The 17,165-nt window shown below is 42.3% G+C and overlaps 1 protein-coding gene across 1 annotated transcript in view; it reads left to right on the plus strand.

Moving 5' to 3' along the window:
- Positions 1–17,165, plus strand: part of grik2 (glutamate receptor, ionotropic, kainate 2) — a 288,770-nt gene that overhangs the window by 183,449 nt on the left and 88,156 nt on the right. Inside the window, 1 exon segment of the mRNA XM_039619454.1 lies at positions 11,450–11,656. Within this exon segment, the coding sequence (XP_039475388.1) occupies positions 11,450–11,656 (207 nt within the window).

Raw genomic sequence — 17,165 nt, forward strand, 5'->3', positions numbered from 1 at the left:
TTTCAAAGGCACTGACTGAGCTTGAGGAGGGGGTAAGTTTCATTTACCTGGTCGTGCTTAAAAAGAGGGCTTAAAATAAAGCCCTATTAGAAATTTAAAAGAAATAATTCAGAAGAATGGTGTGAAGACATCAGATATAGGGAATACATGAACATGACCCCTGCTTTCCAAGGTTAGAAGAATTGTAATTGCATCAGTGTTGATTTCAGCGTTGAAAGAATAAAAAGCAGCTTCTCTAGGTTCATGATAAGGGATGTGGAGTAACCTTCAGAAGAGAGTGTTTGTAGAGAGAATTTTATTGGCAGAGCAGACCCCTTTTAAAAAGTGGTGAAGAGGAGGATAGATGAGTGAGGTGTTTAGGATTTCCTCAAAGAAGGTAGCTCTGCTGATAGAGTGATGTCGAGTCACCAGACAAGTGCAATCCCAATGACCCTGGTTCCATTGGAGGCGCAATGTATTGTATGTGGCATAGGGCCTCCCATCGCCGGGTACCTCTGGACATGGTTTGTGTCTCAGCATCAGAGGAGGGTTAGGGCAGTGTGTTCAGGATATGATGTCAGGGGAGACTGGTTGTCACAGCTGGCCAGCATAATTTTATCATGCCTCCTCTATGCCAGAACCTGTTGAGAAGCTGTGTGTGCAGCAGGAGGAGGCAGCTGGATTTTTTTTTTTAAATTTATATTCATACAGCACCAGGAGGGATAATACACACCTTATGTGAAACCAGTGATTTATGGCCATGATTTATGACTTGGGAAGTAATAAAGGAAGTAATAAAAGTTAATGGCAGCCATAATTTTTATGAATATCATAAAATTATGATACGTTATAACTCGGTAATAATACATAATCATATGACCAAACAAATATGATCATGAAAATATGATGATTGACTAGGATGATGAATAGGACATTTGAGATAATAATTAATAATAATTCACAATTTATTTGTCACATGCATAGTCATACAACACAGTGAAATGTGTCCTGAACTGCTCCTTGATTGTGGTTTGTGTCTCAGCATCAGAGGAGGGTTAGGGCAGTGTGTTCACATTATAAACAATAAGTACATTTAAATGAACAGCAGCAGCTTGGGACATAATAATTAATCAGATATGGAATATGACAGTGACAATTCTGAAATATGACAAGAATAAGATATAAGGTCCTGTTCCAGACCCTTATGGTGATGCTATGAGGCGGGGCATGTTCTGATTTAGGACTCGGATGGCCTGAGGATAGAAGCTCCTCTTTTGGGTCTCTCTGTTTTTGTCCTGACAGTGCAACACCTTCTGCCTGATTGCAGAAGTTGAAACAGTTCGAGATGGGACAAGTCCTTTAATATCCAAACAGCTATGGACCAACATCTCCTGTGTACATGGGAGAAGGGAGAACAGACCTGCATTAGACCAGTCTCTGAAGAGCTTTTCGCTCCTGAGCAGAGCTATTTCCATACCAAGATATGATGTTCTGTGTGAGGATACTCTCCACTGAGAAAGTCCTGAGGATCACTGGAGAGACCCCGAGCTTCCTCAGTTGTTGGAGATGGTTCAGGTGCTGCCTAGCATTTTTGGACTGGACCTGAATGTGAGCAGACCTTGTAAGGTCCGAGGAGATGTGGACACCGAGATACTTGAAGCACCTACCCACCCTCACCACCTGAGATCTGGCAGTGAGGAAGTCCAACGCCCATGCACACAGACGGCTGTGGAGTCCTACATCCCTCAGCTTTATGAACATTCTACCGGGCACTATTGTGTTGAACGCTGAACTGTAATCTAAAAACAGCAGTCTCACCTGGCTAAACTCGAAATGGGTGTAGAACTTGTTCAGCTCATTGGTAACTGCAGAGTCGACGTTGATCGTCGCAGTGTTCCCGACTTTGTCATCTGTGATGGTGCGCACTCCGTGCCACATGCTCCATGTGTTGCTCTGGTGGAAGTGTCCACAAGCTCCCGACATTGCCGTTTGGCATCCCTCACCACACACCGAATGCCGTATTAAGCTGCTGTGTAGGCACTCATATTACCGCCGGCGAGACCACCAAAAAGTAATGGTTCAATTAATATGTCTGTTAACACAGAGTGAGAAAGGTGACTGAAGAAGAAATACTCAATGCATCATCCCCCAACAGTCTACACCTATTGCAGCATAACTAAGGGAGGATTCAGGGTCACCTGGTCCAGCCCTAACTATATGCTTTAGCAAAAAGGAAAGTTTGAGGCCTAATCTTGAAAGTAGAGATAGTGTCTGTCTCCTGAATCCAAACTAGAAGCTGGTTCCATAGAAGAGGAGCCAATGAAGGGAAGCCAATATAGGAGAAATCTGCTCTCTCTTTCTAGTCCCTGTCAGGACTCTTGCTGCAGCATTTTGGATTAACTGAAGGCTTTTCAGCGAGTTTTTAGGACATCCTGATAATAATGAATTACAGTAAAGTCTAGCTTAGAAGTAATAAATGCATGAACTAGTCTTTCAGCATCACTCTGAGAAAGAATATTTCCAATTTTAGAGATGTTGCACAAATGGAAGAAAGCAGTCTTACATATTTGTTTAATATGTGCGTTGAAGGACATGTCCTGGTCAAAAATGACTCCAAGGTTCCTCACAGTGTTACTGGAGGCCAAGGTAATGCCATCCAGAGTAAGAACCTGGTTAGATACCATATTTCTAAGATATTCAGGGCCGAGTACAATAACCTCAGTTTGATCTGAATTAAGAAGCAGAAAGTTAGCGGCCATCCAGGTCTTTATGTCTTTAAGACATTCCTGCAGTTTAACTAATTGGTGTGTGTTACCTGGCTTCATGGATAGACAGAGCTGGGTGTCATCTGCATAGCAGTGAAAATGTATGCTATGTCTTCTAATGATGCTGCCTAAAGGAAGCATGTATAATGTAAACAGAATTGGTCCTAGCACTGAACCCTGTGGAACACCATAATTGACCTTAGTGTGTGAAGAAGACTCTCCATTTACATGCACAAATTGGAGTCTATTAGAGCCTGAGTTTCAGGACCAATGTGATAGAAAGACCAAACTATACATGGCGTTTTGCAACACAAGTCAGTGTTTGTTTACTCCCCTTTCAACGTTTCCATTCGCCCAGCTTTTCGTCTGCCTTTTGCTGTCCACCGCACCTCACACTACCATACAGCATCTGTGCCCCAGCAGACAAAGGAGGGTGTGTGTGTGTGTATTTGTGCATGTAACACTTGGAAAATACCACGTACACTTTTTTTGCTATTAAACCTTACACAATTGTCAAGAAGAAGTAAATTAGATATAAAGACCAAAAACATCACTTTGTCCCAGGGTTTAAACCAGCTTAGAATGAAGATACCAAGAACTACAGCTGCCACTTGTTTCTCATTGTTGATGCCCTCATCAACAGACAGCCATCTAAAAGTTTTCTTTGTACCCTGTGTACGCAATTTAGCAATTTTACTGACATGCCTAATATCCTAACCTACCTACTGAGCTAATTAGTTGTTGCTCAGATGTACCATCTTTGACAGGGTGGGGCAACTATTAAGAGTCGAAAAGTTGAGGGACAACAAATAATATCAAAATGCCACAGAGGAGACAACATTATCATTACCATTTATATACACTCCTCTTAGTTACTGGCCCAGTGACTGGTTATAATTACTTTCCAAGGCTTTCCAGCGATCTCCCAATAGCTTATTTGTCCTCAAAATGCTAGAAGAGTTGCTCCAAAAGTTAATAAAATTAGTCTTTCCATAAAAATTTTCATGTCTATAGTTATGTATAGATGGGTGCCAAATTTAATTAAAAAAAAACAAAAAACTTTTTCTGTCATCTTTTGGATAAAAATGGAAAAATTAATACAAGGTTGTTGGGAGTGATTGCCTTTATCCCATGATGAAACATTTCTCTGGTGGAGGGAGTGGTGTCTTCCAGGATGCTACATCACAAGACCTATTTTTGAATGTGCTATACATGTAATTTTTAACAGATTACATTGGGATAAAACTAATGAAAGTCTAAAGTCATGTAAAATGTAAGCAGTAGAAGACAAATAGTTTTAATCTAAAAGATAACTTCATTCTGTCAAGATTAGTTTTGTCCTTGAGAATTTCTGCAAAAGTGAACTCTGCACTTATTCCATAGACAGAGATAATTCTAATGAGCATGTGCAGAGTAAGTTTAATCATTACAGCTTTTCTGCTTTGAGAAATTACATGACCCCAAGAGCTGATCAATGTAAACAGCACTCTTTTTAACCCACAAATCAACTACTTTTATAGTTTCATGGCGAAGTTGAGCTGGAGATAGGAGCTTTCATTTTTAACCCAGTCTCGTCAAACTATTAGTCAAGTTCAAAACAGAATGTGGGTAATAAATAGCCTGAAGGTTATTTAACACATTTGAAAATCAACATATGAAAACCTCTTTGGAATGATGACAAATCTTCTTCCTTCTTCTACTTTGGTGATGATGGCAGAGTTTCAGTGAGTTCTGTCCTTCAGCACGCAGTCTATTTACAAGTCCAAAACAATATACGTGGTTTTGAAAAATGTTGAGCAGTGTTTCAGTTACCATGGTGATGTGGGGAAAAGAAAAATACTCCTCTTACCTTGGATTGCTGGATGTTGCAATGAGTTTAAAAAAAAAACAGAGAAGAAAAAAAGTATGTAAACATTGCCAAAACAACACAGACTGTGTTCATGTCTTCAAAAGCAAGTGACCACCTTACCACATCTTACACATCTGCTAATTAGGTACCAAATATGTGTCTATTTTAAATATAATATAAATATATTACAAATTATCGATTTTTGGGGGGGTTTTCACCTTCAACTTTTTTCCTGTACAAACAAATACTACTGGATGTCTTGACATTCCTGTCTCACTGATATCGATCACTATCCAGACAGTGCTTTCCGCTCTTTCATCAACATTACATCAGTATTCTTGCAGTCTTGCAGTCCAAGAGCCAAGGTATACTCTACTAGATGTATTACGTACTCAGTAATGTGTCCAGTGATATAACAGACAGTTGCAGTGCAGTTAAAAAAGACACAGATTCCTGTTTTTATTTTTGGGGTCGAGCACAGCTATGGGACAGATGTAGACTGTTACTCTAACATCAGATTTATGATGGTGAATGTCAACCGCGCCAATATGTGAATGCAACAAGAATGAAGCTTTCAGTTTAAAGTTATGGTTTTGATTGATTTCTTGATGTGCAGAATTCAGTTTGTGGTATTTAATGGGTTAGATGCTGATGGCCCAGCACAGTAGGACAACACGACAGAATCCCAGCAATGATAAGGGTTAGGGCATGACCCCCAAAGAAAAGAAAATCAATCTTACCGTGGCAGGGAGATCTGACCTACATGGAATGGAACACATGAACGTTAGCGGTAATGCATGGCACAGGGAAAGGCATAACAAGCATAAGCACCACATTAAATTAGAAACTGGGTCCGGCGAGCAAAGGGTAGAGCAGCAGAGTGAGCCTATGAATGAGCCTGTGACAATGCTCGAGGGCCACCGAAGGCAAGCTTGGTGGAGGGAAACTGAAATGAGATGTGAGGACAGACTAGAGCTAAGATAGAGACAATGGGCCTTTGATAGGCTGAGCTGATGTTCAACAGGAGAGAGACAGAGAGTCTGCGAAAAGCCTGTATGTTGGCAAAAGGAGGCCCAAGAGAAGAGGCTGCCTTAAGGGTTAGGGCCACTGAAGGCCAGAGCACAGCAGAAAGGCAAGGGAACGATAAGAGACAGAAGGGAGAAGATCCTACATTAAGGCTTGAGGCCACTGATTGCCGACAGAGAACAGAGAGCCTGCAAAGGTGGAAAGTTGCGAAACAGGAGAGAGAAGAGCCTGTGTTAAGGTTGAAGGCTGTTGAAGGCCGGGACAGGGCCAGAGCATGCAATAAGGGAGAAAGAACAAAGGCCCTTTGATAAAGCAAAAGGAAGAACAAAGAGAGTCTGCATTAAGGTTCAAGGCCACTGTTAGCCAGGAGAGAGCACAAAGACTATAATGAGACTGAGAGCTGGCGGAACAGGAGAAAGGAGGGAGACTTTGATACCACCACCAGCTATATGGTGACATGGAAGAAATTTTAGACCAGAGTGACTTAGAAACAGGAAAAGCAGAATCACAGGTTAAGAAAACATGATTTGTTGAAATGCATGCATATGGGGTGATGCAGGAATTGAAAAAGATGCAAGAAGGAAAGGTCATTGATGACCCACAGTCCATTCGAGAACAAGAAGTAGTAAAGTTCTGCATAACTGAAGCATCTTGGCTTAAGATATCAAGCCTCCTGAGGTGATGTTGATGCAATTTGGCGTTATATAAATAAATGGGATGAAAAGGCTTGTAAAGCTGCAGAGGCAGCACCACTTACCTATTTAGTGACGAGGTTTGACATTTCACCATGGAACAGTACAGACAGACATAGCGATTTACTAATTGATTTCTAATTGTTTTGTTATTTGTATTGTTTATATTGTCTATTTTATTACTTAATGTTTTCTTTATTTTAACCTTTGTGTACAGCGCTTTGTGACTGCCTGTCTACGAAAAGCGCTTAATAAATAAACGCTACCTTACCTTACCTAATTGCAGGTCCTTTCATGGATGCATCTTTAGTTTGCAATCCGTGAAAAATGGAAAGGTGGTGCTATGATGGCACCCTGTGACTGTACATTAAGTGAAAGGAAGGAGGCCGAGGACTAGTGACCAGGATGAGAAAACAAACATCCATCAGTACATCAGGAAGATGGCCAGAACCGACTGCATGACTTAGTGAATACTTCAGGAAGCTGAAGCCAAAGAAAGAAGATGAGCAAGGAGAAGAAACATCATGGAAGGACAGGCCCCTGCATGGTATGTACCACCAGCAAACAGAGGAAGTGGCTGACATCCAGAAATCCTACCCTACCAGTAGCTAGACAGAGCTGGACTAAAATGGAATGTCTCTATGGCTCTTGTGCTCAGAGTTTGTTCCTATGCTACCATGATTAGTGTCTTTCAGTCCAGCTTTGTCCAGCCACTGGTAGGATTTCTGGATTTCAACAACTTCCTCTATCTGGCGGTGGTACATACCATGCAGGGGCCCGCCTTCCATTAATGTTGCTCCTCTTTCTTGGGTTTCTGCTGTCTGAGGTATTCACTGAGCACAGGAGTGTTTGGGGAAATCTTCCTGATGTACTCGTGGATGTTCCTTGTCTCATCCTGGACTGTGGTTTTTAACACTCACCAGTCCCCAGCCTCCCTTATTCCACTTAACGTACAGACACCGCAATGTCGTTCAGACTGGAGAAGTGTAGTCGGATGGTAACAAAGAAAGGGAAGGTAGTCAGAACTGAGGTGATCAAACTACCAGAAGGCAACATTGCAAACAGAGAGGACAGTTACAAGTACCTGCAGATCCCACAGGCAAATGGAAACCACAAAGAGGCTGCTAGGAAAGCTGCAACCACCTGCAGTACCTGCAGAGGGTCAGGCAAGTCCTGAGGAGTCAGCTGAATGGTAAGAACAAGATCTGAGCTATCAACACCTACGCCCTGCCCGTGATCAGGTACAGTGCTGGGATAATAAGCTGGCCAAAGGAGGAGATAGAAGCCACTGACATCAAACAAGGAAGCTCCTTGCCATCCATGGAGGGTTTCACCTCAAGTGCAGCACACTGGCGGTGCGGCAACAGCAGCAGCCACTCCGGAACCAAATGGTGTCGTTTTTGTGTTTTTGCGCATTTTCGTTGTGACCTCTGAGCCACATGGACACTAGAACAATCGGTGTTCATGTTTACCAACGGCAAACACTTCTAAATTACAAGCATCACACAAAAACTGACCCGGAACTACTGGAAGCGCTGAGTGTCCTCCGGTCGCTATGGAAACTAGGCCTTCAGTCCTCTTGTCTCGATGCTGGTGGCCAGGGGACGGATCGCCGAAAGCGCTGTGTGAGGAAGCGGAAGCGCATCAAGCATGGCGCGGTCCTTAATACGCTAAGAGCCAATCCAAACCGACAGGCTCTTCCATCCATCTTCCTGTCAAACGTCTGCTCACTGGACAATAAACTGGACTACATCCGACTCCAGCGGACCACGCAGCGGGAATTTAGAGACTGCTGCATCTTTTTTTATCACAGAAACATGGCTCAGCGAGTCCCTGAAAAAAACTGGAAACTGACGAGTGCCTGACTGAAGGGCTACCAGGGATTTTGAAATTTTGCAAGCCCTGAGACAGCAAGTTACTTTTTGCACAATACTCAGCATTTCGCACATTTCCATTGCACTGTCTTGTGTCTGAATCGTCCTGTTCTGTTTAGTGTTGCACTGTCTTGTCTTGTTTATTTTTGCAAATTTTTTGCACATTGCACTTACGTAGTCCTGCGTTCGTCCGTTATATGTCATTTGTAGCACCAGGGTCTCGGAGGAACGCTGTCTCATTTCACTCTGTACTGTACCACTGTGGTTGAAATGACAATAAAAGCCACTTGACTTGACTTGACTTGACTTGACTTGATGGTATGAAGGAGGCCAGGGACTGGTGAGTGTCAGTACCACAGTCCAGGACGAAACAACAAAACTTCCACAAGTACATCAGGAAAATGGCCACGACTGACCCTGTGCTCATTGAATACCTCAGTCAGTAGAAACCCAAGAAAGAGTTGTAAGGGAGGAACCATCATGGAAGGACAGGCCCCTGCACGGTATGTACCACCGGCAGATAGAGGAAGTGGCTGACGTCCAGAAATCTTACTGGTGGCTGGACTGAAAGAGTACAGAGGCACTAATCATGGCAGCACAGGAACAAGCTCTGAGCACAAGATCCATAGAGGCTGGGGTCTATCACACCAAGCAAGACCCCAGGTACAGGCTGTCTAAAGATGCCCCTGAGACAATCCAGCACAGGGTGCAAGATGCTAGCAGGCAGGGCATACATGGAACGCCATAACCAAGTGGCTGACATAGTATACAGAAACATCTTTGCCGAGTATGGCCTGGAAATCCCGAGGTCAAAATGGGAGACGCCCCCAAGGGTGGTGGAGAATGACCGAGCTAAGATCCTGTGGGACTTCCAGATACAGACGGACAAAATGGTGGTGGCTAACCAACCGGACATAGTGGTGGTAGACAAACAGAAGAAGACGGCCGTAGTGATAGACATAGCGATACAGAATGACAGCAGCATCAGGAAGAAGGAATATGAGAAGCTGGAGAAATACCAAGGGCTCAGAGAAGAGCTCGAGAGGATGTGGAGGGTGAAGGTAACGGTGGTCCCCGTGGTAATCGAAGCACTCAGGACAGTGACTCCCAAGCTAGGTGAGTGGCTCCAGCAGATCCCAGGAAACACATCTAAGTTCTCTATCCAGAAGAGCGCAGTCTTAGGAACAGCTAAGATACTTTGCAGGACCCTCAAGCTCCCAGGCCTCTGGTAGAGGACCCGAGCTTGAAGGATAGACCGCCCGCAGGAGCAAAAGGGGGATATATATATATATATATATATAAACTTTTTTTGGGGCGATCGTGGCTCAAAAGTTGGGAGTTCACCTTGTAATCGGAAGGTTGCCGGTTCGAGCCCCGGCTTGGACAGTCTCGGTCGTTGTGTCCTTGGGCAAGACACTTCACCCGTTGCCTACTGGTGGTGGTCAGAGGGCCCGGTGGCGCCAGTGTCTGGCAGCCTCGCCTCTGTCAGTGCGCCCCAGGGTGGCTGTGGCTACAATGTAGCTTGCCATCACCAGTGTGTGAATGTGTGCGTGAATCGGTGGATGACTGGATATGTAAAGCGCTATACAAATACAGACCATTTACCATATTTAACAATTCAACACCAAAAGTAATTACAAACATAGCTAGACAATAATGATATTTACAAAAAATAAATTTTAAACAGTGCAAAGTATGAAAGAAAATAACCTACAAAGTAAAAGAGGAAAAAAATAAGAGAACTAATTTAGACTAGCTGATATAGACCTGGACAGTTTCCTCCTATCACCCCCAAATGGTTTCAGACTGGCCACAATGGCTGCCCCTCACTGAACCTGGTTCTGCCAGGGTTTTCTTGCTGTTAAACTGGACTTTTTCCTTCCCACTGTCGCCAAGTGATTGTACAAAGTAGATTGTATGAATGTTGGGATTTCTCTCTGTTATTTTACAGCCTTACCTTAAAAAAATAAAGCACCTCGAGGTGACTCCTGTTGTGTTTTGGTACTATATAAATAAAACTTACTGAAAATTAAGGTTTAGGATATGGGAGCAGAGAACGCAAGGGAACCAAGACATTAATCCAGAAACAAGAAAAATGGAGGAACAGACAACGAAAGACGGAGAGAAGTAAAAAGTACAAATAGTACACATTTAACAAAACACGGGATTGCAAAACTGAAATGCATGACAATAATAACAAAAAATTAAAAACAGAAGTTTAATTCTCAGTGATTACCACACAGTCTTATTGAATCAAACAGAAACAAAAACAATCAACAAAAACAAAACTCAATACTTAAAATTTTAGAACAACAATGAATAAATAAGTATAAATAAATAAATAAAAATAAACCAAGAGTCAAATATATTACTAAGAATCCAAACCAGGAGTCTAAAACAGCAAAACTGAAAACCCCAGGACCAAATCTAAGGAACGTGACAAAACATGTCAAAGCTATTAACAATTTTAAATGATTTTTTTTCAGTCATGCCACAGTTGTCTGATAAATACCACCTGGTTGGTGATATATTTTGCGATTTATTTGTCTGCGAGAAACAAGAAATGAGGGATATGCTGCACGAATGAGCATCTAAGGCTAAAAAAGACAGATGGTGCATAAAGCAGAGGTGTTGAGAGGAGGAAGCAGGTGGAGGAGGAAACTGGGAGTTAGCTGTGGAGGGAGACGAGAAGGACATGGTGAAGGAGATGCTCAGTAGGCGGGAGGCAGAAAGGAAATGGTTTGAAAAAAGACAGCTTTCTCCCCAGCTGTTCATGTGAACAGAGGGTATGTGCCAGCTCTTGCTCTCTCCTTTTTGTGTCTGTCTATCAGCATCTCTTATCTTATTGTTAAAGCATGTGGAACCCTGAAAGCTGAGCTTGTGCCCAAAGCCAGTCTGATGTGCCCGAGAGATGCACAGAGTAAGTGATATGAGGGGATTACCTCTTATTATGGTCATGCCTCACTTTGTACCAACCCCAACTCGCATCACAGAACTGGGACGGCTGGAAAACACACACACACACACACACACACACACACACACACACACACACACACACACACACACACACACACACACACACACACACACACACACACACACAGCAGCAGCAGCAGCAGCTTTATATATGCTTTACCAACCTGGGGAGTTTATGTTAGGGTTTGCATGGCTCACATATCAGATGACCTATACACTCTATCTGTAGGTAAAAGATGGAAAGTGCTGCTAAGACTCATTCCTCCTCCCTATTTTGCCCAACAGGAAGAACCATACGTAATGTTCAAGAAGTCTGACAAACCGCTGTATGGAAACGACCGCTTTGAGGGCTACTGCATTGATCTACTCAGAGAGCTGGCCAACATCCTAGGCTTTACTTTCGAGGTCCGCCTGGTGGAAGATGGAAAATATGGTGTCCAGGATGAGAACACAGGCCAGTGGAATGGCATGGTCAAGGAGCTGATGGACCATGTGAGTTTCTGCATTATTATTCAATCATTATAAAAGTGGTTCCTGCAAAGAAAACTTACGTTGTATCAGTCAATCAAATTTAGTGATGCATTTTATTTATGGAGAACTTTCAGTTACTTAACCCTCATTCTATCGGTATAGCAAAATAATAATAATAGCAACTCTTATTTGTTCTCATGGCATTATTAGTTCTGTAAATATGCCATCTAAAGAAAAAAAGATTATATTTTTATTTTACACAGTTACAGTTAATTTGCATGTTTCGTAAAACAAAACGTATACTTATCTAAAGGGCTTTTATCCCATGTGCAATCTATATTATTACTTAAAAGCTTATATAAGGGCCTTGTTTGTGATATCACTTAGTTTGTAGTCATTTTAACTAAACATTATTTGTATTTATACAATGAAACCAGCTGGGGTCATAATGAGGCTAATATGAAATAACTGAAGTAAACACACAAACCTTAGTGACACTGTTGAAAGCCTTTTCCACATCCACAAACCACATGCTGACTGGTTGGGCAAACTCCCACCCACCCTCAAACATACTGACCCACTATGACCTTGTTCATCCTTTAATTGACTAACAGATGATCCAGTTGTAACTGGAGCACATTTCCAGTTATCAGTTTTCAGTAATACAGAGGCACCATCCCAGAGCTCTACACAATATTGCAGAGGCCCACCCATCAACCCAGGGATCAAACCACAAAACCTTCTCATCAGTAGATGACCTGCTCTACCTCCTGAGCTACAGCCACTTCACCCGTAATGGTCAGCCCTTGTCCTCAGACTCTGCTGCCTGTACAGAAGATGTTTCAGTGGGATGAAGGAGGTCCTTAAATTCTTCCTTCCACTGCTCATAATATCCTCAGTTGAAGTCAGCAGCACCCCACCACTACTATACACAGTAAGAGTAGAGCACTTGCCTAACGGTTGGCTAGAGTCACTTTAAGGCAGACCAAAAGCATTGTTTGATGGCCTCACCGAGCTCCTCTCACACCTGAGATTTTACTTCTGCTACCACCCAAACCACAGGCATTGCCTCCCACATGCTAACCAAGCTGTAGTAGGACTTCTTCAGCTTGAAGGCTCCTTTATTCTCCAGTGCCCACTGTCTGGTTCATGGGTTGACACCATGACAGGTATCAACCATCTTTGCGGCTGCAGAAGCAGTCTTAGCAATGGAGGTGCAGAACATGGTCCATTTGGACTCAGTGCCCCCAGTCTCCCTTAGATTACTGTCAAAGCTTTTTACTGCTAATGGTACCTGTGATCTTATTCCTTTCACTGACTACCCAGAGCCCATGATATGATGTGAAGGTATAGTGGCTCTACTCTCCCAAACTCCTCATCCCATGCTAAGGGAGAGCCCATCCCAAATTTCGCCTTGTGGGACAATTAAAGGATTATTCTATTCTATCTACCCTTGAGAAAAAGCTAATTTTTACCCCTTGTGTTTGCGATCTCATTCTTTTGCCTTTGAAAGAACTAACAATAATATTGTTAATAACAAGATCATCCTGAACTTAATAGATTTATGGTGTTTATCAACAACGATGCTCCTTCTAGTGGCAGATAGTTGTATTACATTTTTAACACAACAATAATATCACTTAAAATGATAGTAGTCAGATTAAATTACAAAGTGCTTCTGGTTCTTAAAGCATACAGTACTCATTGCTTCTAGAGTTTCTGAAAGTAGAATGGGAGGAAGAGCCTTCAGCTATCAGGTTCCTCTCTTGTGGAACAAGCTCTTAGTTTGTATTGTGTTTGGCCGCCCCTCCCTGAGCCTGGTTCTGTCGGAGGTTTTTTCCTGTTAAAAGGGAGTTTTTTCTTCCCACTGTCGCCAAAGTGCTTGCTCATAGGGGGTCATATGATTGTTGGGTTTTCTCTGCATGTATTATTGTAGGGTCTACCTTACAATATAAAGCACCTTGAGGCGACTGTTGTTGTGATTTGGCGCTATATAAATAAAATTGAATTGAATTGAATCTGCGAGACAGACACCCTCCATACTTTTAAGATTAGTCTTAAAACTTTCCTTTTGATAAAAACTTTGAAAAATAAAAAACTAAAATAAAATCTAAACTCTCCCTTAATTATGCTGACATTGGCTCTGGCTGCCGAGGGACTTCCCATAATTCAGTGAACATTTCTTTTTGACTCTTTTTGACTCTTTTGCATGTGATTAGAGTTTGTCATCTCTCTGCCATAGTTTGTGTTTGGTTCTTTCTCTCTGTGTTTGTCTTCCCTCACGCCTCAACCATAATGGCAAATAGCTGCCTCAGTCTCTTTCTGTTAAACAGGAATTTTTCCTTCCCACTGTTGCCAAGTGCTTGGGGATTGTCAGATTATTATTTTTTCATGACATAATATTTTACCTAACAATGTAAAGTACCTTGAAGAAACAGTTGCTTTTAGCTAGTACTATAAAATTAAATTGAACTGACGTGGACTAGATTGGATTGTAGTCAGTTAGATAGTTGGTTGACTTTTTTGACAATAAGCTGCTGGAGGATCCTGGGCCTGGTGGAGCAGGAGGATCCTGGGCCTAGCAGCTGCTGGAGGATCCTGGGCCTAGTGGCTGCTGGAGGATCCTGGGCCTGGTGGAGCAGGAGGATCCTGGGCCCAGCAGCTGCTGGAGGATCCTGGGCCTGGTGGCTGCTGGAGGATCCTGGGCCTGGTGGCTGCTGGAGGATCCTGGGCCTGTGGAGCAGGAGGATCCTGGGCCTAGCAGCTGCTGGAGGATCCTGGGCCTAGTGGCTGCTGGAGGATCCTGGGCCTGGTGGAGCAGGAGGATCCTGGGCCTAGCAGCTGCTGGAGGATCCTGGGCCTAGTGGCTGCTGGAGGATCCTGGGCCTGGTGGAGCAGGAGGAGCTAATCAATAATTCATTGATTAGCTAAAATAAGCAGTTTGTTGATAAGATAAAAACTAATGTATCAAATGTAGGACAAGTGCCACAGCCAATCACTACATTGGGTGTTGTCTTTGCCTTTGTTACTTCTTTAAACTGTGAAATTCTTTTGCCAGTCAAATGTTGGAAATAACCTAAAATTCATTGAAATGAGGAGTATTACAGACTCATCAAGAAGGAAAGAAAAGAATGAAAATAGAAAGAGAACAACAAGCCCAATTTGACAGGACAGTGATGCAAGAAGAGCATAGATGCATCTGTGAGTTGTTTCCCCTATAGAGCTTATTAAAAACATACACACAACCACCCACAATCTGCTCACAGTGTAGATCATTACACCTAACAAAATCCCAGTTAGGATAAACTGCATGGGCAGAAAACTGGAAGGCGCTGCTTGCCCAATAGTCGATATCTGACCTCATTAGAAGCAGCACCCATAAGGGGTCAGGGTCCTTTAACTTATTCACAGCTCTCCTCTCTCCTCTATTCTGCTTCTCTTCTTGATCAGTGCAGCGCTAGATTGTCATGACAGATATTTTCATGGTCAAAGGGCCCATTCCCCTGCAAGTTGTGAGTCTTGTGCAAGCTTGAGTTAGACAGAAAGTGACTGCAGTAGACAGGGTCTCAAAAGACCAGGAAGTGTATACTGAGAGAGAAGTTTACTTGAGAATGACATGCTAAATTGAGCTGAACAAATTAGAAAAGCCCAGTCAAATGAATTGAGACAAACTACTGATTTGGTGTTCTAAAGTTTTATATTTAGAAATAAGTAGAACACTCGTGGTATTTCTAGGGAAAACTTAATCTTATTAGGAAATAGTAATAGGAAAACAACTGAAGGCTTTTCAGGGAGTTTTTAGGACATCCTGATAATAAAGAATTACAGTAGTCCAGCCTGGAAGTAATGAATGCATGAACTAGTTTTTCAGCGTCACTCTGAGACAGGATATTTCTAATTTTAGAGATGTTGCACAAATGGAAGAAAGCAGTCTTACATATTTGTTTAATATGTGCATTGAAGGACATGTCCTGGTCAAAAATGACTCCAAGGTTCCTCACAGTGTTACTGGAGGCCAAGGTAATGCCATCCAGAGTAAGAATCTGCTTAGATACCATATTTCTAAGATTTTCAGGGACGAGTACAATAACCTCAGTTTGATCTGAATTAAGAAGCAGAAAGTTAGCGGCCATCCAGGTCTTTATGTCTTTAAGACATTCCTGCAGTTTAACTAATTGGTGTGTGTTACCTGGCTTCATGGATAGATAGAGCTGCGTGTCATCTGCATAGCAGTGAAAATTTATGCTATGTCTTCTAATGATGCTGCCTAAGGGAAGCATGTATAATGTAAACAGAATTGGTCCTAGCACTGAACCCTGTGGAACACCATAATTGACCTTAGTGGGTGAAGAGGACTCTCCATTTACTTGAACAAATTGGAGTCTATTAGATAGATATGATACAAACCACTGCAGTGCAGTACCTGTAATACCTACAGCATGTTCTAATCGCTCTAATAGGATATTATGGTCGACAGTATCAAACGCAGCACTGAGGTCTAGCAGGACAAGCACAGAGATGAGTCCACTGTCAGAGGCCATAAGAAGATCATTTGTAACCTTCACTAAAGCTGTTTCTGTGCTGTGATGAGCTCTGAAACCTGACTGAAACTCTTCAAATAAGCCATTCCTCTGCAGATGATCTGTTAGCTGTTTGACAACTACTCTTTCAAGGATGTTTGATATGAAAGGAAGGTTGGAGATTGGCCTATAATTAGCTAAGACAGCTGGGTCTAGAGATGCTTTTTAAGTAAAGGTTTAACTACAGCCACCTTGAAGGCCTGTGGTACATAGCCGATTATTAGAGATAGGTTGATCATATTTAAGATTGAAGCATTAATTAATGGCAGGACTTCTTTGAGCAGTTTTGTAGGAATGGGGTCTAAAAGACACGTTGATGGTTTGGAGGAATTAATTATTGAAGTTAACTCAGAAAGATCAGTTGGAGAAAACTATAAATTACTATAAATGAATATCAATGGTACTGAAAGTAGATAATAAAGCTGTAGATAATACTACATCTGTGAGATGATTATGATTCATTTTTTTTCTAATGGTTCAAATTTTATTTGTGAAGTTCATGAAGTTATTACTAGTTAACGCTAAAGGCAGTGAGGAATAGTAAGATATGCTTTCTTAAAGAGCAATAAACTCTTTTTCCAGGCTACATGAAGATTTAAGGTGTGCGTTTCATAGTTATACCAGGGATTCAAGTACTTCGGTTTGAGTCTTTCTTTTTCACAGGAGCTACAGTATCCAGAGTAGAATGCAGTGAAGATGTAAAATTATTGACAAATAATCGACCTCTGTGGGAGCAGAGTTCAGGTAGCCTTACAGAAACCTGCAGCAAGAAGATTCTGTTAGTTTAAATTAATTAACACCCCGAGTCATCGTAACTCCTGGAAGCACAGGCTGAGGAGGCGGAGATCCAGCAATCTTCCACTCTAGCTTATTAATCATTCCTAAACTCCGACAGAGCTTTAATTCATTTGAAAGCCTGACAGTTAAATACGTCCACCCTAAACCGCAAA

The sequence above is a fragment of the Oreochromis aureus genome, linkage group 11, assembly GCF_013358895.1.
Source record: "Oreochromis aureus strain Israel breed Guangdong linkage group 11, ZZ_aureus, whole genome shotgun sequence".
Taxonomy (NCBI): Eukaryota; Metazoa; Chordata; class Actinopteri; order Cichliformes; family Cichlidae; genus Oreochromis; species Oreochromis aureus.